At 47.8% G+C, this 22,897-nt stretch overlaps 1 protein-coding gene across 1 annotated transcript; it reads left to right on the top strand.

Moving 5' to 3' along the window:
• Positions 1 to 1,165: 1,165 nt before the first annotated feature.
• On the top strand, positions 1,166 to 21,646 carry Pla2g4d (phospholipase A2 group IVD). The gene is made up of 20 exons (XM_034496074.2): positions 1,166 to 1,692; positions 4,633 to 4,705; positions 4,886 to 5,022; positions 6,801 to 6,932; positions 7,548 to 7,588; positions 8,010 to 8,052; positions 9,323 to 9,386; positions 9,652 to 9,788; positions 11,116 to 11,226; positions 11,351 to 11,388; positions 11,569 to 11,704; positions 11,946 to 12,082; positions 13,502 to 13,724; positions 16,990 to 17,107; positions 17,447 to 17,584; positions 17,800 to 17,892; positions 18,020 to 18,214; positions 18,483 to 18,649; positions 19,213 to 19,399; positions 20,772 to 21,646. Exons 1-20 carry the CDS (start codon positions 1,621 to 1,623, stop codon positions 20,996 to 20,998), a joined length of 2,469 nt encoding a protein of 822 aa, XP_034351965.1. The 5' UTR covers positions 1,166 to 1,620; the 3' UTR covers positions 20,999 to 21,646.
• The last annotated feature ends 1,251 nt before the right edge of the window (positions 21,647 to 22,897 follow it).

The following is a 22,897-nucleotide window of genomic DNA, read 5'->3' as shown; positions in this document are numbered from 1 at the left end:
CAGCTGAAGCACACTCTGATATCCAACATATTTTGTTTTGTTGTTTACTACCCCCAGCTGCTAGGCGCATGGTGCACATGCTATCCATGCTATCCATGCCTGTAAGGCTTATGTCATATCCACACCTGCAAGGCATGTGGTATCCACGCGCCTACAAGGCACGTGGCAAAAGCGTATAAAAACCCTAGATTTCCCTTCAATAAATGAGACTTGATCAGAACCTCTCTCTTGTCTCCATTCTTCGCGTCTCTTCCCCTTTATCCTCTCTCTCTCTCTCTCTCTCTTTCTCTCTCTCTCTCTCTCTCTCTCTAGACCCTGACCCACAGACCGGAGCGGCAGCTTGGGCCGGGAAACAGTGGCCGCCAAGCGTGGAGTGGAGAGAGCCGCAACACAGGTCATTGTAGGAGAGCACTCAGTGCTATATGCACACTGAGCAAACGGGTGACTTTCTGAAGCTTTCTTCTATAGTGTTTATGATCTAAGAGTTTTCTATGAAGTTCTGTTTGCTTCTGCTAGAAACCCCTTTAGAGAGATAGTTCAGTGGATAAGACACTTGTGGGATAAGTGTAAGACCAAAGTTTGGGTCTCCAACACTCACATAAAATCTGTGTTCATGGCAGAAGAAATGGCTCAGACATCACATGTTAATCTTTCAGAGCACCAGAGTGTGGCTCCTGGTACCCCACAGCAGACAGCTCACAACTACTCTGTAAGTCTAGCGCCAGGAGTTCTGAGACGCTACCCTGGTTTCCGTGGTTTCCTGCATCTCCACAGCAAACAAGAACACACACACATAAATAAAAATAAATCTTAAGAATACCTCATTCAGTGAATAAAGTGGGAATAATCAAAACACCTGACATCAACCTTGGGCTTCCACATATATGTCACATACCTGTGTCTGCACTCATGTATACACACATGCATGCACAACACACACACACACACACACATCCACACCAAGGAAGAAAGGGGGAATAGAAGGAAGGGAGGGAGGAAGGGAAGGAGGGAGGGAGGGGGAAAGGAAGAAGGAAAAAAGGAAGGAAGTATGGACAGAAGAATAAAATGATGGAAGGAAGGAAGAAAGGAAGGAAGGCAGGCAGGCAGGCAAGCCCCCCCATGTCCCCTCCACTCCTAGAATCTGCTAAAGCAGAGGGTGAGCAGGAGTGGAGGTGAGGGTCTGTGAGTGTGGTACTCGGACCCCACATTGGTTGCTTTTCACCTTAGAGCCTAAACTGCTTCCTGAGCACTAAGGGGTCCATCTGTCTGAGCTCAGGAGCCCCAAGCTTCTTTCCTAGAGCTGGGCTGACTCAGATGGTGTTGACTTACAAGGGTTTCCTCTTCATTGCCCTCTGCGTCAGGGAACTAACTGCCTCTGCCACTGTCTGTCTTTCCTGGTCACCCTTGGTGCTTCTTTCCTGAAACTTCAGCTCTAGGAAGATGCTCCGCCCATGAGGCCTGGTGTTTTGCCAGGGATTTCTGGAGGTGCTAGTTAAGCCAGCCTTCTGAGGAAGATTAGAAGTGCTGTGTGACAGTGACCTGGGGGTGGAGTTACCTGTTTATAGAGCCACAGCTGGACTCTGCATTCAGCCAAGGAGCTGGCATCTTGGCAGGAGTTGGATGTGGAGTGAAGACAGAAGAGTTGGCATGGAGAGCCTGTCACCTGAGAGACTACCTGGTCGTCCTCACCAGGTAACAGTGTCTGCCAGGCCAGTAACCAACCAACAGGGAGAGCCTGGGGCCAACAAGTCTACTGTGGCTGAAAGGAGGGTGGGATTAGTCTCTGTGTGGCTGAGGGAAAGGGGGTTATCATTTGGAAGTTATGGAGTGGGGAGGGGTAAGCAGCACCCACCCATACAAGTAGGGACCTGAGGACCATGAGTCTTTTCTGCTCACCACCATGATGTGCCGGCAAGAGCATCCTAAGGTCTGTTACCTCAGGGATACTCCCTCTGCCCCGCACCAGAGAACAGTGGCTGCTCCTCACTGAAGAGAGCCAATAGTTCACTATCCACCCACCATAGGCCAGTGGACTTCCTGGCAGCAGCTGGAGCACTGTGGGTCTCAATGTCTCAACTCCTCATGCCAATCATTTTTTGGCTCCAAGAGTTCTGAGACTGCACCCAGGCCAAGGATCCCACAAACTGTTCACTGCTCAGGCAGTATTCTCATCCTGTACTAGGGACCAAGGTCAACAGGAAGTGCTCCCCTGTCTGCCCCCGGTACCCCAGTAAGTGTCATCCAGGGGCACTAAGTTTCCAAGGTGACTCTCCAAGAACCACCTTTGTTTCATTTGCAGACCTTGATGGGTTTCTCGCTGGGGTTCTGAAACCCAACCTAACTTATGTGAGACAAGCAGCTACAGAATACTGATCCTGGAAAGGACCGGGGAAGGGCACCACAGGCTGGATACCTGGGGGAGATGGAGAGGGGCACTTCCACTGTTGTGTGTGTCTGTGTGACAGGATAATTCAGCATAGAGCCATGGAGGGGCAGATGCGGGGACAGGCCACCTCCTGAGCCATTCTGCTTTGACTTGTCATCCTTTACAGCTCTCTATGGAGAGAAGTACATTGGGTTCCCTCAGACTCAGACTCTAGTAGGAAGCACCTGTGTAAAATCCAGGTCAGCCCAGTGGGTGCAAAGACCTTTGACCACACAGGCTATGGAGGCGTGAGAGGGACACAACAGGAAGCCATCTTAGGTTTCACAATACCTCTGTGTCCCTGCTTGCAGCGCCCACTGTTCAACATGCAGCTCTGGCTGCCTTGGATGAGAGCAGAGGCGTGGGAGGAGATGGGTGTCCCAGGAGCTCTTACTTATTCAGTGTTAACGTTGGTCTAATTTAGTGGCAGAGTCTGAATGACAGAAGCCCCAGTCTGGGGTTTTCTTATCTTGAGGCACTTCAGTGGATTCTCCTCGGGCCTATTGGGTCATGTGTCTCCATGGTTATTATGTCTGTGTCTCCATGTGAGTGGTGTCCCTTGGGGGTTCTGCCATGTATGGTCCCCTCCTAACTGGGATCAGCTACTACACATTACCCATGCATATAATACCCTTCCTACAGACCCGTTCTAAGGGTCCTCCCTGTGTGGACACTTCCTGCTAGAACAGCACACTGCAGGTGTTGTCCTCTTGGCACTTTGTCAAGAGGATACAAAGCCAATGACCTTCTTTGGAATCAGCCCAGAACCCTGCCAGGTCCTTGTGAGTAACCTCAGATCATGTGGCTTGTCTGTGTAGGTGACCTAAAAAAGCTGAACAGCCAAACCCAAAGTGAAGCAAAGCCGAGGGTACAGGGGTGTTCCTCCTGGGGCAACCATGGGACCCCCTGGGTCCCAGGAGTGCTAGGAATTTCAGCTGCAGTGAAATCAGCTACTCTCCTAGTGCCCTGCTCTTCCAAGACTCAGCCAGCTGGGCACTGCTGGTTGCTCTCTCACTATCCACTCGCTGCCTGCTTTCTCCTGGGCTCGTCTGAGGTCTCACGAGCCTCACAAGCATCTGACTACACAGTGACCTTTCACCCACCACTCATCCAGCTGACACTGATCTTCCTGGAGTTGCCGAATTCATGGCCAATTTATTACCAATAACTGAACCACAATCACTAATGATAAAATTCCTTCCCAGGAGAAGATATAATATCATTCACCCTTCTTCTCAAGCTCCCAAAAACTCATTGAGGCACAATCAGAGCATAGGTGAAGGCTACAGGAGTGTGGGTGCTCCTCCCCATAAGACAGGAAAAATCTTTTTACTTTTGTTTTTTTGAGAAAGGGTTTCTCTGTGTAGCCCTGGCTGTCCTGGAACTCACTCTATAGACCAGGCTGGCCTCGAACTCAGAAATCTGCCTGCCTCTGCCTCCCAAGTGCTGGGATTAAAGGCGTGCACCATCACTGCCCGGCTATCAGAAATCTTTAATCCAGCATGGATGATGGCTTTCTTGTAGCCACCCAGAAGGACCACTTTTCCCTAGTCTCTCCTCTGCCTATACATACTCTAGCCCCTCCCTGAGGCCACATGCCATTAAAGCAGAGTTGCACACAGCAGAAAGAAGAGAGCCTCGGGATACTCAGTTGAAGGTCTCATGACCCTCCTTCCATGAAGGGTTATAAACAAGCCCATCTTGAATACTTTTGCAAGTGGGCAAAACTGAACTCCCCAAGATGGCAGTTGTTTGGCTCAGGATAGGCATGCACAACATATATTTTAGAGCTTGCAGATATCATAGACCACTGGGTTCCTTGGCTCAGCTCTCCTTGAGACATGGGAAAGGCACAAAGAGATGAGGAGTGGACTGTATCAACAAGGACGGCCCTCTTTGGAAGGTATAGATGTGACCATCTCCACCTGACCAGTGAGGTGTTCTCTTCTTGCTTTGTCTGCTGTACTTGAGATTCTGTCCCTCAGAAGGACACTACCCTAGCTGATCTGCTATTCCATGGTTGCCAAAGGCCAGAATCAAAACCCCAAGGCTATTTGGTCTCTAGAGGTGTTCCCCCAAAGGCCTGGCATCCTGGCAGCATTACCATGCACTAGATTGATGGATGTGTGTGGTAAGGGACCTGGGCAGTACAGCATGTCCAGGTATGAGAGTCTGCTGAGAGCTGAGGGCTTGGTGTCTCTTTGCAGGAGGAGGCCTCTGTCTTCTGCCGGCTTACTGTGAAGGTCCTGGAGGCTCGGAATCTGCCCAGGGCTGACCTGTGTGAGTGATTGTGGGTGGGGACTGGATCCCAAGGGAAAGGATCAAATGCTCTTTGGGGTGGGGCCTAGCTGCTCTCAGGGGATAGATACTGGGGTTTCCAAAGGAACCTAGGCAAAAATCCCTGGAAAGGATGAATGGAATTCACTCTCTTTTGATGCCCGGTTCCCTTGACGTTGTCAGTGAGTAAGGCGGATCCATATGTGACTCTGCAGCTGCCAACAGCTTCTGGAAGGAAATTCAAGACCCAAACAGTCACCAACTCCAGTCACCCTGTATGGAATGAGACCTTCAGTTTCCTCATCCAGAGTCAGGTCAAGGTAAATGTCATGTGGGGGTGGCACCAGCCACTCACTTGTAGAACAGCCCATCCCCCTTCCCTCTACATGAAGACCCTAGGATCAAGTAGGATTGCTCCAGTACTCACAGGACTCGGGGAGGAAGGCGTCTGTGCTCCAGACTCTATGTGCTGTGAGCAAGAGGATGTATGAAGAAAAGAACATGGCCCTGCCACTCCTGGCTGTGGGACTGATGTTTGGCAAGCTGCTGGCTTCTCCAGAACCCATCTCTGATCTCTGGATAGAAAGCATTCCTTTTTAATGGGGCTACTACAGGGCTATAGGGGAAATTGCATAGAAAAGCATCGCACAGTACCTGGCAGTTGCCTTTTGGGTGGGTGTGCTAGGGAACCAGCCAAGCAGAACAGTTGAAAACTTTTTCCATAGTTAAACTACATTTGTTTATTTATTCTGTGTATGTATGTGTGCCTGCATGTGCCGCAGCACACATGTGGAGGTCAGAGGACAACTCTGGGGAGTCTGTTCTCTCCTTCCACCGTGTGGGTCCTGGGGGATGGATCTGTTTGCCAGGCTTGCCAACAGGTGCCTTTAAACACTGAACCATCTTGCCTGCCCCAGGAGACATTTTAAAAATTGGAATTTCTTTCTTTCTTTTCTTTTTTTCCAGATAGGGTCTTGCTATGTAGTACTGGCTGGCCTAGACCTCAGTAGGTAGACCAGGCTGGCCTCAAACTCACAGAGATCTACCTGACTTTGCCTCCAGATTGGTTGGATTTGGGATGTGCAATCATACCCAGCTTGATTTTTCTTGGGGAGGGGAGCATTGTTTTTGAGACACACTCTTTTTACATAGGTTTAGGTGGCTTAGCTCTTACTATGTAGCCAGGCTTGACCTTGCATTCATAGCAACCCTCTCCTGTCTTTGCTTCCTGACTGCTAGATTGCAGGTATGAGCCTCCATGCCCTGCCTAGGAAGAAAATTCTTCAAGAGACATTTATATGTACATATGTACGTACATACATACATGTTTGAGACAGACAATCACTGTGTGATTCAGACCAGAGGCCCAGTCTTCCTTGATTCTTGGTCAAACAAAACTTGTGTCTGCTTGGGGGGAGGGGGCTCATGAAGCCCCACCCTCTACCTGAGGAACTATTGGCAGTTGATGGCTACTGGAGAAAGAAGAGTCAATTTTCCTCAGGGATTTGGGCTCTGAGAGGCTACTATCCAGTAGATAGCCTCACACTTACACACATACAGGCAGCACAAAGTAGACTCTATATAATGAGAGAGAGAGAGAGAGAGAGAGAGAGAGAGAGAGAGAGAGAGAGAGCATGAGAGAAGGCATGAAGGTGGAGGAGTTGTGGAGGGTAAAGGAGGAATTGGAAGGGGGGTGGGGGCCTAGGGGAGATTAGATCCAAACAATTTATATTCTTGTATGACTATTAAATAAAAATTTATAATTAAAAAACACAAGGGGAGGGCTGGAGAGATGGCTCGAGGGTTAAGAGCCCTGGATGCTCTTCTAGAAGACCAGGGTTCAATCCCCCCACACTTACATGGCAGCTCACAACTGTCTGCAACTCCTGTTCCAGTGGATTTGACACCCTATGCAGATTTACTAAATAAATTATTTTTAAAAACACAGGAAGGGAAACTAGGGACTTTACTGGATTTCCTTATACTTGTTTTACATGTGTAACTAGCGACTTTACTGAATTTCCTTGTACTTGTTTTACATGTGTACATGAGCTAATGTTGCAATGAAAAGATACTATGTTATGTTTCTGGCCCCTAGAATATTCTAGAACTGTCTGTCTATGAGGAAGACTTAATTACGAAAGATGACGTCTGCTTCAAGATTTCTTATGATGTCTCAGAAATCCTCCCTGGACAACTGTTCCAGAAAACCTTGAGCCTGAATCCTCAGGTGGGTAAGAAGGCTCTAGGTAAGGAAATTGCTCAATGTTTCTTAGCTGCTAGGATGCTGATGGCTATAGTCACCCACAAGACAACAGCTGGTTTTCATTTAACAGGAAAAGGACCGGTCTAGCTGCTATTGCATGTCACCCCAAGAATAGCCCTCAAAACACTGCTCAGTGCAACCATGAGGGGGCAGTGTGGACCCAATCACTTTTGGTTAAGGGATTCCAGGCCTGCCCCACCAAGGTCTAGTTCTGTTCCTGCTGCAGGCTTAGGGAGGGGAGGGTAGAATTATAGGGCCCAGGAGGCTCCTCAACAGGGAGAAGAAATGGGAGCCAGAGATCCCCAGGTCACCTTGCGGAGCTCCTTGTCTTTTGCCTTTAGCCCCATCAGGGTTTGGGGAATCAGAAGGGAGGAAGATGTGTAACCTGCAGTCCTTCTAGCTTCAGGTACTTTAATAGCTAGCTTACCTTCCCCTAGACAGCTATTCCCTCAATTTTGTATTGGAAATAGTCTCAAGAGCACACCTTCCTCAGAGACTGCTAGAGACGGAGGGATAATACTTTTAAGAGATTGTGTTAACTGTAAATGCTGGTGACTTGCTGACGTTCTTTGATTACAGGGACCGGAAGAGTTAGATGTGGAGTTTCTGATGGAAAGAACGTAAGAATGAAGAGCCAGGAAGTGGCTGGGGACACTAGCTTTACTCTGAAAACTAGCCCTGACCCAGAGTCTGTGTTGGTCTGTTCATCTGAGCCACCTTCCTTCATCTGCCTGGGAGGTCTGGGGCTCCTCTTGGGAGCAACAAGGACGATGGGTGGCATTTTCCCTGTCCCGTGCTCTCATTTCACAGTGGCATCTGTCCTAATCCTGTATCGCCCAGGGAGAGTCCCCATGGATAGGAATATGATTGGTGGTGGTGGTGGTGGTGGTGGTGGTGGTGGTGGTGGTGGTGGTAGTGGTGGTGGTGGTGGTGGTGGTGGTGGTAGTGGTGGTGGTGGTGGTTGTGGTGTGTGTGTGCGTGTGTGAATGCAGAACACTTTTGATTTTGTAAGTTCAAAATGGACGTTTTGATTTTTCTCAGGTGGGACCCTCCAGAAAAGCTCATCACCAACAATGTTCTTGTGGTAATGACCTTCCTGTGACTCAGGGGAGATGGGGGTGGGGGTAGGTGAGGGAGAAATTGGGGTCAGGATTCTGGGGTGTGGAGAAGGGACAATATAGGGGTAGGGCCTTGCAGTAAAACTACCCCAGACTCCTAACCAGGTGGTCATCTGAAGCTGTGGGGCTTAGAGGAGCTAGAGCTGAGGTCACATGACTATGCTAAGCTGGTCCTGGCTTCCAACTGGAGGACTGTTGAAAAAACTTAGGTGCTTTTTGCTGGTGTTTAGTTATGTGTAATGAGCATAGTGAAGTCCTACATGCCAGGCCCAGCGTAATTTATTAATATTGAGGTCACGGGAAGGAGTTTCTAGTAGAATTTGCAAGCCAGTCTCCTAGAGATCTCATGAAACTGCAGTGGTCAGTAATGGCCACAAGGTGGCGAGCACTGCATGGAAAGCTGCCTATTGGGTGTGGGGTTCATTAACTGAGGACAGGTGAATAAAACCTGGAGCTGACCCCTGGAACACACCACAGGGGCACTCACTCTCAGAGCCTGTAACGTGTGGGTTGGATGACTGGTTTTCCTTTAAAAGGAATTCACAGAGTAGCCTGGTACCATGGCACCTGTCTGTAATCCCAGGACCTGAGAGGCAAACCAAGAGGCTAGCCTAGTCTACACGGTGAGTTTCAGTTCTGCCAGGGCTACTACATATTGAGACCTCATGTCAAAGATAAAACAGTGAATTAGCATCTTCAGAAGTTGTTTCCTCTTGGAGTTGTGGGGATGAGCAGTGGGTAGTTAGATCCAGTAGTTCTGTTGGAAGGGCTGACTGAAGCAGCCTCAGCCACCGAGTTTCACAGGGAGAGTGCGGAAAGCAAGACAACGGAGCTGAGGATAATCAAGAGATGTTCTGGTCACTATGGATCTGAATGCTTTCCCGCCTGTGGGTCTGAGATTCCCACATACATGAGAATGTGTGAGATGAGGACTGGAGGCAACAGAGAAAGGCCTGAGCTGAAAGCCAGGAGCTTTTAGAGCTTCCAGAAGTTAAGTAAAGCTAAGAACAGGGATAGGCGGGGATGGACTGTCTTGGATGCTCTACATAAGACAATAGGTTTAGCGGTTTGCAGCAGGTCAGAGATGGGTGAAGGATTTTCTGTCTAGTCCCATTCTGAACCCCACTTCTTGTTGTGTGTGTGGTGGGTTGAGGCTCAGTGGGCCTCAGGGTTGAGGTAGAGGGGACTTCAGCTTACCATGTAGAATTTTTTTACCTATGATGTCGTCTGCCCCAGGCCCGAGAACTGTCACACCTGGATATTTCCCTGGACAGAGCTGGAAACACCACCGTGGCAGGAGGTGAGAGCTAGATTCTGCCTGGCCCTGGTGGGTGTAGGCTGCTGAGAAACCTGCACAAGAAGGGAACACTTCTGCAATAGGTGACAGTGCCATGGGGCTATGACATGCAAGCAGGCTGGGAAGGCTCTCTTTAGAATCTTGCTTACTGTGGTCCAGCCTCCACCTCCTCCTCTACAAACAGCCACTGTTGCTAGTATTCCAGGTCCAAGATGGAGTTCAAGATCCCTTTGTTCCTTCCTTCTCATCTGGTCTATCTCCTCCTTAGGTCAGGACAAACTAGAACTGGAGCTTATGCTGAAGGAGTCATATGAGGACACACAGACACTTTCCCTGGACACAGCTTTTACCTCCAGCTTCCACTACATGAGGGGCCAAGACACAGAGCTGAATGGGTACCTGAGGGTGAGTCTCTACTCAGCTCTCCCACCACCCTTAGGTAGCTCCATGACCTTTCCCCTTCCAAGGCCAGGCCTCTTATGCTCAGGGAACAGCAGCAGGGGCTGGGACGATTACACAGGGTCAATCTTTTGATGCTCTGATGGCTCCTCCATCAGAAGACTTAGTGTTGGTAGAATAAAACCTGTCGATGCAGGCAGGGGAGATGGCTCAGCGGTTAAGAGCACTGGCTGCTCTTCCAGAGGTTCTGAGTTCAATTCCCAGCAACCACATGGTGGTGCACAACCATCTGTAATGGAATCCAATGCCCTTTTCTGGTGTGTGACAATGTGATCACATAAAATAAATTAAAAAATATTTTAAAAAAAACCCTGTCGATGCCCACACAGGCAACAGGCAGCCTCCTCCCCCCCCCTCCTCTGCTCCCTCGTCTCTCTCTCTCTCTCTCTCTCTCTCTCTCTCTCTCTCTCTCTCTCTCTCTCTCTGTCTCTGTCTGTCTCTCTCTCTCTCTCTCTCTCTCTCTCTCTCTCTCTCTCTCTCTCTCTCACACTCTCCTTTCGTCCTTTCGAGATAGGGTTTCTCTGCATATCTCTGGCTGTCCTGGAACTCACCCTGTACATCAGGCTGGCCTTGAACTCAGAAATCCACCTGCCTCTGCCTCCCAAGTGCTGGAATTAAAGGTGTGCGCCACCACTGCCCAGCTCATTTCTGTTTCTTGATGCTCCAGACATCCTTTCCTCCTTTTGCTTTTCAAACATCTCAAGTACTTTCCAGGTCTTCTGGCTGCCTCTAATACCTCCTCGTCCTCTTCTGCCTCCTGCTTCTCCTCCTCCTCCTCCTCCTCATCTTAGCTCAAGCAACATGTCTTCAGAGATGGCCTTCATGACCCCCTCATCTCAGACAGACCCCCATACTTCCCTTCATTTCCAGCATTCTGCCCTCTCACACTATGATGTGCCAACACCGCATTACTGACATCAGTTCCTTTCTTTGAAAAATATTTTAAGACGAGGTCTCACTAGTAGCATGGCTGCTTTGGAACTGGTTATGTAGATCAGGCTGGCCTCAAACCCAGACATCCATCTATGTCTGCCTCCCAAGTGCTGGGACTAGAGGTATATGCCACCACTCCCAGTTGCGACCCATTTCTTGAGAAACCGACACAAGTGATTTATTGAGAACCATGTCCCAGCCATCACTGTAATTGTTACAATTAGTTTACTATTATCAGGGACTATTATCCTGCTTGCAGTCTAGGCACTCAGAATTTGTTGAATAAATGAATAAATGGTTGGATGGATGGATGGATGGATGGATGGATGTTTCCCTTCAGAGCTCCAGAAACAGTGGTTGGAACTCAGCTTCCTCAGCGACACCTTTCAGTGTACCCTTGAAGTCGTTGGCCCCAGGGAAGGAGGTGACCCTAGACATTCCTGCTATGAAGGTAAGTGGCCTTACTTGGAGGGGAAGTGCAGACAGGAAAGGAGTGGAGGTGCTCACACACCCCAGGGATACCTGTGTCTCTCTCAGGGTCTAGGATATTTCAGAGTCTCTTGCTTTAATTTCAGACTCCAGAAGGGAAGCTTCAGCTTAAGACAGACTGTTGGTAAGAGGCATCAACTCTGTGGGAACAAAGAAAAGGAGCGTGGGGTTGGGGCAGGGGTGGTGGTGCTATGCATAGGGTGTTTTGGCGGGTGGAGCAGGGAATGTTTTCAGAATCTTTATGGCCACCCAAGGAGTGAGCTATGCAGTTTTCTCCTAACTCTTGGACCCTCCACCATTCCAGCCCCAAGGAGCTGTCTGTGCGGCTGAGCTATGGGCTCTGTCCAGAGGAGCAGGCCTTCCTAGGCAGGAGGAAGAAGGTGGTTGCTGCTGCCCTGAAGAAGGCTCTGCAACTGGATGAAGACTTGAAAGAGGATGAGGTTTGGGGGTACAGCAGGGATGTGGGTGTAGAAATCTGGGTTGGCTTGTACTCTCTTAGTCTCCAAAGAATGGAATTGAACTGTTGGGGAGGTCGGGTTCTTGTTCTCTTTGGAGGTTGTGTTTTGGGTTGACCCTCAGTCAGCTCTGACTGCAAGGCCCCTTGCCTGGAGGCGGGGAGCAGGCCTGAGTGAGGCAGAAGGCAGCTCATCCCCATCTTGTCTGCATCTCTGTGTGGTCCAGATTCCTGTTGTGGGCATCAACGCTGAGGGAGGAGGCATGCGGGCTATGATCTCACTCTACGGCCACCTATTGGCACTTCAGAAGTTGGGCCTCCTGGACTGTGTGACCTACTTCAGTGGCATCTCCGGCTCTACATGGTAAGGATCATAGGGACTGGAGCAGCAGAGATGATTAGAGCCCAGAGTAGGGGCAGAGCAGTTGCTGAGGCCCTTTGTATGGAGGCCCCATGCGGAGAGAACAATATGATCTTATGGGGCCAAACAGCTTTCTCAAAAAGAAGAAACAGACCTAACTGGGAGTCCTCTCAGAGCACAGTGAAGTCAGAGGACTTTCCCTAGTAAGGCACTGGAAGAGAAAGGGCCCAAAAAAGGTTGGATTTACTTTTGGAAGCCCCATTTGCAGGCTTTGGTGATATAAAGTAATTTCTATGAGTCTCAGGTTCTCTCCAAAATGTATGTGATAAGAGACGAACTCATAGGTTGATGGGAGACAGTGGCCTACAGTTGACACACGTGAGGCGCTCTAGCTGCCTCCACAGTTGTTGCCTGGGGCTTACACCATGTTCTGAGTTTTCCTTCTTGCTTATATAGTACAGGTGAGGAAAATAAGGTCAAGAAATTCTCTCATATACAGCTGGGCATGGTGGCCATGCCTGTAATCCTACTATGTTAAAGGCTGAGGCAGGAGGAGTGCCGTGAGTTCCAAGTGAGACCCTGTCTAAACAATAAAGGGGGCAAAAAAGGAGACAGAGAAAGAAAAGAAAGAATGTTCTTTATACAAAGACAACAATGCCCGGTGTCCAGTCCCTTCCCTGGGCATGAACAGGGACCAGACCATTTCACTATTACAGATTAATTTATCTGAATCTCATCAATACATGACTCTTATTCAAGTAGGAGTAGACATTTAAGTGATAGCTATTGACAAGTACAGTCTTAACGTCAGGACAGACCCATAAAGGTAGGAGTGGGGACTGGTGCTGGCCAACACAATAGCTACCAGCCATACCTGGCTGCCTATTTTCAGGTTTAGAGTTCAAGGAGAGCACTGAGGGGGGGTGGTTCTTTTGGGGTGAGACATTATAAAGGTTCTTAATGCTGTAGACAGGCAGACAGCAGCACAGGGGCAGCTCTGAGGAGAAGGGGTCCATGGGGCAGAGTGGGTGCTCCCTCAGAGGAGAGAGGATGGGAAATTTTCCTTTGGAGGCCCACAGTTGGCTGTTACTGAATTTAACAACATAAGTTATTAAAGCATTTTTTTTTTTTACTGTTTTCCTGCTGATTTCCTAATGTAGCTACTGAGCAACTCTAAATTATATATGGGTTGGAAGTGCCTCATTACTGAAGCACCTGCAAGCATGTAAGAGACTGTAGTAGGTTGAGCCTCAGCCCAATGAATACAACCTAAGCCACAATACCTATATAAAACCTAGATAAGGGCATCCTGGTGTGAAATACCCATGCCCATGCCCAGACCCAAACCCTCAACAATCCATTCTTTAGGGATTAGACACAGGATGGGATTGGGCTTCAGCTGTTACTCCCTTGTTCCCCCAGGACAATGGCCCACCTGTACAGGGACCCAGAGTGGTCACAGAGGGACCTCAAGGAACCCATCAGTCATGCCAGGGAGCATGTGGCTAAAAGCTTGCTGAAGGAATTCCTCCCCGAACAGTTGGCAAGCTACCGCCAGACACTGAAGCTTCGGGAAGAGCAGGGCTACACCATCTCCGCAGCAGACCTGTGGGGCCTGGTGCTGGAGTCCAAACTGCATGGGCAGGTATGCTGCCTTCTCAGCAGCATGGCATGGCTGTGTCTTCAAGTGTATCTATTGAGGGTGAAAGAGGCTCTGAGAGACTGCATTGGGTCTCAGCACCTGGGAAATCGGGGAAAGGGGATTCAAGGCTGGCAGAGACTACATAGCAAATGTAGGCAAGCCTGGTACCCGGGAGAGTCTGTCACACACACACAAACAAAGAATGTGAGGGTTAGTGTCTGTCCAATGCCAGGATGCTTTCTTTCTGAGTAAGTCCTTCAATTATAGTTGCATACACTTTATTCTCCATGGCTGCAGCAAACACCACTGTGTATATGTTGTATTTCCTGTACCCATTCCTCTGATGATGGAAGCACTGACTGATTCCATAACTTGGCAACAGCACTGTAGCAATAAATATGGTGTTGCAGTGGTGTGCTGACTTAGAGGCCTTCGGGCAGATGTTCAGAAGTGGTCCAGGTAATGTAGTTGTAATTTTAGGTAGTTTGTTTTGGACCTCAATACTCAGTTGCATGGTGACCACTCTAATTTACACTCCCAGCAGCAGTGTGTGGTTCCCTTCCCCTCACATCCTTTCAGCATCTATTGAGTTCATTTTCTTGATAATAAGCACTGAGAGAGCCTTGGGTAAGATGGCATCTTGATGTAGCTCTGACTTGCATTTCCTTTATGCCTAAGGATGCCGAATCATATATTTATGCTTCTTTTGAGAATGTGATTAGAGTCTGAGGCTTCGAGTATTTACACTTTTGAGCTCTTCATGTATTCCAGATGTTAATTCCCTGTCAGGTGAGTCGCTAACAAAGACATTTTGACCCTGTTCTGTAGACTGTCTTCATTTTGAATTCAGAGTGAGAGATAGAGAACTGGTTTCATTCTTCATCTGAATATAGACGTCTTCTACATTTGGATACAGAATCTTTTTACATATGAACACAGTATTCTTTTATATGTGAATACAGAATGCTTTTACCTGTAAATACAATTTCCTCAGCACTGTTGTTGGTGAGGCTGACTTTTCTCCAGTGTATTTTTGTCAAGAATCAGAAGACTGCAGCTGTATGTTTGTATTTCTGGGTCTTCTATTCCACTTGTCTCTGTTTCTGTGCCCGTGCCATGCCGGGTTTGTTTTGTAACTATGGCTCTATAGCATATTTTGAGCTCAGATATTATAATATCCAGTGTGGCTCTTTTGATCTCTGACTAGTTGAGATTTTTTCTTTTTCTGTATGCTTCCATGTGAATTTTGGGACCCACTCTTGAGTTCTGTGAAGAATGTCATTGGAATTTAAAGGGGGATTATATTAGATTTGTTATAGATTATATTAGATTTGTTATAGATCACTTTCAGCAAAATAGTCATTTTATTTTTTTCTATTTTTATTTTATTGAAAATAAATGTTCTTCTGATTTTCTCTCCCTCAGCTCCTAGATCCACACCCTTCTTTTCTCTCATTACAAAACATGCAGGCAGGTAAAAAATGATCATACAATAAGATAAAACAAAGGCAGACAAATCTGAATAGAACAAACAGAAGGAAAAAAGCCAAAGAAAAACAGTCACAGAGATCCACATGTGCGCACACACAGGAATTCTGTAAAAACACAAACCTAAAAGCTATAATACATACACAAATAGCATGAAAGGTTAAAAAAAGATGCCCTGACAAAACATTATGGACCTCTAAGGATGCCATTGAGTTAGGTTTGTTGTTAGCCATCTATTGCTGGCTTGCCCTTAAGAATGGATTGTATCTCCAGTGAGACCCTGTTGAAGAAGACTAATTTTTTGTTTGCAAGAGGCTGTCTTTGGAGAGAGCTTGTCCAACTCTCCTGTCAGCACTGGGCCCCATCTGGTGCAGGACTATCCAGTCCCTATGCATGCCTCTAGTATCTGAGAGTTCTTATGTGCACCGGTCCTGCTGTGTCTAGAAGGCTTGGTTTCATAGTACTAATTCTGCTGATCAATGAACATCTACTTTGATTCTTCTTTCAAACTATTCTGGCAGTTCTTGGCCTTCTACTCTTCATTACAGAGTCAGTCACATTTTCACTATTAATGTTAGGGTTCTAGTTGAAACAGCATTGAATTTGTCAGACCAATGTAATTACTTGGAATGTTTTTATTGTATTATGTGTCCTGTGTATTCCTTGAATCTACTGTTTAAGTTCACATTCAGTTCAGAATGTGCTGCACTTTTACTGACTTTTCTATCTGGTGGCAACAGCTAATTAACATAAAGGGAGAAGCTTATGACAGTATATTTTATGTTAGAATAACAGCTTGAACCCAGTTATTAAAAAACCTATTATTTAATTATCATTTGATCCTCTACTAATGGTATCAGCATGAGTTTATGTATATGATTTATGGTAATTTTTTTTGAGACAGAGTCTCATGTAGCCCAGGCTGGCATCCAATTTGCTATGTAGCTGAGGCTGGCCTTGTACTATTAATCTTCCCACTGCTATCCCTAAAGTACTTTGATTACAGATATGTGCCACCATGCCTGTTTTATGCAGCATGAAGGCTCAAACCCAAGGTCTCTCGAATGCTAGGTAAACTGGTTTATCAACTGAGTTACATCCTCTGTCTTCCATTTCAATATTTTTGCCTTAATATTTTGTTAGGTGGAACAAGAATGTCAGGAAAGCATTTGAAAGAAGCTGAGACTTGAACTGAAAAGGGCAGCACATCCCTTGCCAAAATGTGGGCAAAAAGATTGTTGTGTGCTTCCTGGAAAGGTGTGTGTGTGTGTGTGTGTGTGTGTGTGTGTGTGTGTGACAGTCTATATGTGTGTGTGTGTGTGCATGTGTCTCTGTGTGTCTGTGTGTATATGTGTGATATGTGTGTATGTGTGTGCATCTGTCTTTGTGTGTATGTATGTATGTGTCTGTGCATGTGTCTCTGTGTGTGTCTGTGTGTTTGTGTGTGTCTTTCTGTGAATATGTATGGTATGTATGTATGTCTTTGTGTGAATGTGTGTATGTCTCTGTGTACATGTCTCTGTGTATGTGTGTGTCTATGCATGTGTCTCTGTATCTCTGTGTGTGTCTGTGTGGTATCTGTGAAGACAGAATGAGAGGAGATATGGTAGACTACAAATGGAGCTGCTCAGAGCTGGCTACACACACCCACTCATAACCCCCAGAACCCAGAAGAGCTGCAGTCTCCTCACTACACTCTTATGTTCCTACCTTACCCTGCCCTGGACCTGTTGGTGTTACTGCTTCCATGATACTCATGTCCTCATGCTTCCAACCCTAGGTGACAGATCAGAAGCTGTCAGGACAGAGAGCTGCACTGGAGCGGGGTCAGAACCCTTTGCCTCTCTACTTGAGCCTCAATGTCAAAGAGAACCACCTGGACACCCTCCACTTCAAGGGTAAAGTCCTACCTATCCCATAACAAACTCCAACTCCTCCATATCCTAAGAGTCCCCAGAGAATCCAGTATCACAATGTGGCTATTGTTGATGAGCCTGGGAGCCAGGCCGGGAGCACTGTATCCTTGGGTGTGGGGTTGTCTGTGCGTGTGGACGGGGGGGAGGGGGGGTGGTAAGTGAAGAGTAACCTAGGAGTCTGCTTTCCTCATATCTGCAGGATTGGTAGCAGATAGGGGGGAGCCAAAGGCCTGCCAGGCAGGGGCAGTGTCAGTGGCCCTCAACAGACCTGTGAGTCCCAGCTCTCTCCCCTATCCCTGCCTCTCTTTTCCATCCCGTTAGAATGGGTGGAGTTCTCTCCCTATGAAGTTGGGTTCCTGAAATATGGAGGCTTTGTCCCTTCTGAGCTGTTTGGCTCTGAGTTCTTCATGGGACGGCTGATGAAGAGGCTTCCCGAGTCCCAGATTTGCTTTCTAGAAGGTAAGCCCTATCTTCCTGGGCAGGACTCCTGTAGCTCAGATCTGGGCAGAGCCCCAGGGTGAGGGATAGGTGGGTGGTGGGGGAGAGCCGTTGCAGAAACTGCTCTTTCCCGACACCCACTGCCAATTCGTACCCAAGAGTGGGGATCATTTGGTGCTCATGTGGGAAAGACAAGGTACCTAAGGGCTGGCCCCTCTTGGGAATTTGGCCTTCAGGTATCTGGACCAACATTTTCTCTGTGAACGTGATAGATGCCTGGTGTGACATCAGCCCTGGGAATGATTTCCCTGTGGTTATCCAGAACTCAGGTAGAAGAGGCGTGTTGAAGTGGGGAGCCTGGGCCGAGACCATTCCCCTTTGGAGGCTGGTGGAAAAGGGCATGAACAGGCATTTTTGGGCTCCTCATATAAGCAATGTCTGTTACTCTTGATGCAGAGAAGGAGTTCTCAGCCTCAACAGGAACCTCCTCTGGTGCGGAGGCCCCATGGCTGGAGCCTGGAACAGCTCTGGCTCAGGCATTTAAGGGCTTTCTGACTGGCAGGCCATTGCACCAGCGAAGCGCCAACTTCCTCCATGGCCTCCAGCTGCACCGAGACTACTGTAACCAGAGAGACTTCTCCACCTGGGCAGGCAAGGACCATGGCCATGTGTCCTCACAAGGCCAGGCTCCTGGTTGGGGTTGAGCTGTGCCTGATAGCTAGCAGTGGTTTGCCAGGAGACCATATATATGTTAATTCTGGGGTGTAGTCTGGAGATCTTATTGTATGCTTAGGGAAGGGCTGAACTCAGAGTGACATCAGACATCAGAGGGGGACATGGAGGGGAATGGAATCAAAGGAGTGTCGGGGTCACCTATGGAAAGCTGGCTGCTTCTAACCAGCATTGCCTCTTCCATCAGATTGCAACCTAGATGACACCCCAAATCAACTGACCCCACAGGACCCTCAGCTCTGCCTAATTGATTCTGGCTGCTTCATGAACAGCAGCTGTCCCTCCCTGTTCCGCCCAGGTCGCCAAGTGGACCTCATACTCTCCTTCAACTACAACCAATCCTTTCCCTTTAAGGTGCCTAGTCACTCTGGGAACCCCTCTGCCTGGCCAGGCTCACCTCCATGGATGAACAACAGGGCCTCTGTTTTCCCATTTCCCATGACTAAGGGAGGGAGCTGTAACCCATAGGGTATTTCTGGATCCTCCATTGGGAAGGGCAGTGATGATGGTTGAGCTCTGAGATCCCAAGACAGGTGAAATGGGAACCTCTAGGACAGCTCGGTAGAGCTGACAAGAGATCCCAAGCATCTCCACAGCCAACTCCCAACTTTCCCTAAGAAGTCTGGGTGGCAGTAATACTAGCATGCACATGTACATCCCCTGCTGAAGCTCTTCAGGTCTAAGATTCAACTGATGGTGTAATAACAGTATGGGGGTGAGGGAAAGCTGCTGGGTCTTTATTCCCACCTTCTAACTATTGGGATTCCTACATTCTCTTGGAGGCCTGTGCAGCTTAGTTTGAGCCAGCCCAAGGCCAGGCTGTTGTCTTGATGCTGAGGGAGCAAGTGGGAATTGGAATGGACCTACAGTGAATCTGAAATGACACAGCTCCTTCTGGGATGCCCTCTGCTCTCTAGGGTCTGCAGCAATATGAGAAATACTGCAAAGCTCAAGGCCTGTCCTTCCCCCGTGTGGACCCCAGCCCTGAGGACCACCGCCAGCCCCAGGAATGTTACCTTTTCTCAGACCCCACCTGCCCAGAAGCACCTGTTCTGCTGCACTTCCCGCTAGTCAATGACTCCTTCAGGGACCACTCAGCCCCTGGTGAGGCCATCATTCCCTTCCAGGTCCCTGGTGGGTGGAACAGCTCCAGGAAAGGCTTTGGGCTGGTCTCTAGGCTCTTTGGCTATGCCTTCCTGGCCATGGTAGCTGATGCTCACACCTTTGTGAAGCTCAGGTCTCGAGACTTTGTAGTGACCCCTCTGCTTTATGTCATGTGTGGCCAGGGACTGCTTCTCAGGGACTGGACCTTTCCTCAACTGACCTCCAAATCTCAGCCTCCTCACCTCCCTTCCCATCCCACCAGCTTGGCAGCATTTTGTCTGCTTTGGGTGGGGGAGTCTAATGCCTGCCTTTGTGCGTTACCCCCAGTTTTCTAGTTGATATCATAATTCTGACTTTTCCAGACTTATTCTGTTTTGGTTGTTTTGATATAAAGTCTTTCTGGACAGCCCCAGTCAACATGGTACTATGTGACCTCAACTTCATAGCAATCCTCCTGCCTCAGTTTCCTGAGTGCTGGGATTACTCGTGTGCACGATCACACATGGATTTGGGCTCTACTCTTTCTTCTTTTCTTTCCCTTTTCTTTTTGAAATAGGAGTGTTTTGTCTGCATGTATGTCTGTGCACCACTTGCAGGCTCTGGGGCCTAAAGAGGCCAGGAAGGGGCATCAGACCCCTTGCAACCGAAGTTAAAGATGGTTTTGAGCTACCATGTGGGTGCTGGGAATCAAACCTAGAACTTCAAGAAGAGCAGCCAGTGCTTTTACTGCTTGTCATCTTTCTAGGTCCTCTTCCTTCATCTCTTTTTTCCTTCCTTCCTTCCTTCCTTCCTTCCTTCCTTCCTTCCTTCCTTCCTTCCTTCCTTTCTTGTACTGGATATTAAATCTAAGTTCTTCCATGTACTAGCAAGAGCTCAGTAGCTACATCCCCCGCCTGTGTTTTAAATGCCCAGGCTGTCCATGATCTCTGTCTGTAGACCAGGCTTTGGCTCTACAATCCTGCCTCAGCCTTCCAAGTAGCCAGATCTTAGTTACCTACTGAGCTTTCAGTATGTTCTCAACATGGTGGGCCCAGGTCTTGGAATTCTAAAGGAAATCTTCTCTTTGTTCCTACCAGAAACTTTAAGAATTCATTTGTTAATCTCAACGGTCCTCATTCTCAGTTCTTAGCTCTCCAAGAAGTCACGGAGCAGTCCCATGAGCTGTCTGAACTATGGGATGTGTCATAGGAGTGTAGGGGTGACCCAACTCCTCTTACCTCAAAATTGTTTCTTATCATCCACATTTCTATTTCTGGCTGAAGGGAAAAGCAAGGATCCCTTCCATGGGGTTCAGCTTCCTCAAGGCCTGGCTGAGAGACAGTCTTGCATACCTATGGCAGCCTCTGGGTCCTGACTCTCCTCTCCTTGGCAGGTGTCCAGCGTGGCCCTGATGAGCTCAAGGCTGGGCAGATGAATCTCACAGGGGTTACCTCCCCATATTTCATATACAACATGACCTATAAGAACGAAGATTTTGACCAGTTGCTTCAGCTCTCTGACTACAATGTTCAGAACAACCAGGGCACTATCCTTCAGGCCCTGAAGACAGTTCTGAAACGGAGGGCTTCAGAGACCAGGCCATTGGGAATGAAGAAGTGAGGCTTCTCAGGGAGTCTGTAAGGTTTTGAAGACCACACTATGACCCTCCAACTTCCAAGAGCTTAACTCAGCCTGCAGCTAGGCACAATCACAATGCCTCTGGATGGAGCTCCCAGTTCTCCAAGTCCTGGGCTTTCAATGCAGCTAGTCTCACTGCCCAGAGGTGCTGTACCCATCCTCCATTCTCTCCTGTGTTTCCAGCTGGTCTGAGAGGAGTTGAAAACCTCCCGTGACCAGTAGTACATAAGACACCTGACCACAGCAGGCTGTTCAGTGCTTATGGAAAATTTGTTAGTTTTTGTAGTCTGAACTTGAATTCTGCAATCTTAAACGTACCGGCTGAAATACTTTTTGACGGATGCTTCAGGGTATTCAGTTATGGATCTTGCCATCTATGAAAGAGATGGTCTTACTTCCTCCTTCCTGATTCAATGCATTTTTTTTCTGACTGAATTGCCCTGACTAGAACCCAGGACATTGTGTTCAACAGACATGGCAAGAACAGCTGTCCTTTTAAAATCCTCTGTATGGAAGGAAAGCATCAAGGCTTCTTACTGTTTTGCTGTTCAGTCTTAAGTGGTTTTGGATTTTGTCAGACTGAAACTGTTCTGTTCTGGTCCTAGTGTGTTGAATGGTTTTGTTGTTGTTGTTTATACCATAAAAAGGTATTGAATGTTGTCATGTAATTTCTGTGTCTCTTGGAATACTTGTGTGAGTTTGTTTTTATTTTTTTAATCAAACAGTGATTTTACTTTTTCACACAGGGGTTATAAACATAAAAAGGCAGGATGTGGGGAAGGGGATGATGCAGGAGCATAGGTGTTCAGGGGGAGTACAGATATCTTCCAGAACAGAGTATCAGCTGGGTGAAGGTTCAGGGAACATGTCACTATGACTCTCTTTATGAATCACTTGTTTCTTATCTAAGCTGGTACTATCCACCAAGGTTACCTATCCACAAGGTCTATGGCTATTAGTTCTTATCCAGGCTGGTAAATTTCCACCAAAGCTGTCTGTTTACAATATCCTATAGCTATCTGTTTCAGTGTTTTTCCACTTGTTTTTTTTTTTAATGGTTTTTTAAATTTTTATTTATTTAATGTACAAGTTGTTTTGTCTGCATGTACACCCACCTGCCAGAAGAGGGCATCACATCCCCTTATAGATGATCGTAGTCTGGCTCTCATTCCTGGCTGGCCTGGACCTCACTGTATAGACTCGAATGGCCTCAGACGCACAGAGATATGCCTGCCTGTGCCTTTGCGAGTGCTGGGATTAAAAGCATGTGCCAGCATGCCAGTCTTCCCTATATTCTACCACATGCCTTACATTTACTGATTTTTGGATGTTGACCACCCTTGCATTGACTATGCCATAGAATTCTTCATGTGTATTGCTATCATATTTTTTTCTGTCTCTTACACTTACACACACACTATGGCTCCATTGGCTTGAGACAGAAGACAAAGTGGGAACTTTAGAAGAGACTTCAGCTCAGGGATTGCCCTCAGCTGAAGTCCATTCTCAGGGTCTTCCCTCATCTGCCTCTTCTGTATCTGGCTTTGATTTGCTTTCCTCATAATACCATAAACTTGCTTTTCCCAGCCACAGTGCCGGTGGAGTGTACTGGGCATTGTGTTTTGTTTTATGTGGGCGCTGCGTGCTATGCCTCTTCATTCTCACCGTGGTCTGTTGTGTTAGGTGGTGTTACCATCTCCATGCTATCAGTGGTGAGATTCAGGAATGAGAGAGGGGGAAAGCCAGCTCCTATCTCTGAGTGCTGAGAGCTTCCCCCATGACTCTTATCCTCCTGTGACCACAGCACTTTCACAGAGTGCTAGTGACAACAGTTACCATGCAACAGTACAGAACAAGACAAGGGAAGACCATTCCATAAGA

The sequence above is a fragment of the Arvicanthis niloticus genome, chromosome 2, assembly GCF_011762505.2.
Source record: "Arvicanthis niloticus isolate mArvNil1 chromosome 2, mArvNil1.pat.X, whole genome shotgun sequence".
NCBI lineage: Eukaryota > Metazoa > Chordata > Mammalia > Rodentia > Muridae > Arvicanthis > Arvicanthis niloticus.
This window is presented reverse-complemented; position numbering and strand designations above follow the sequence as displayed.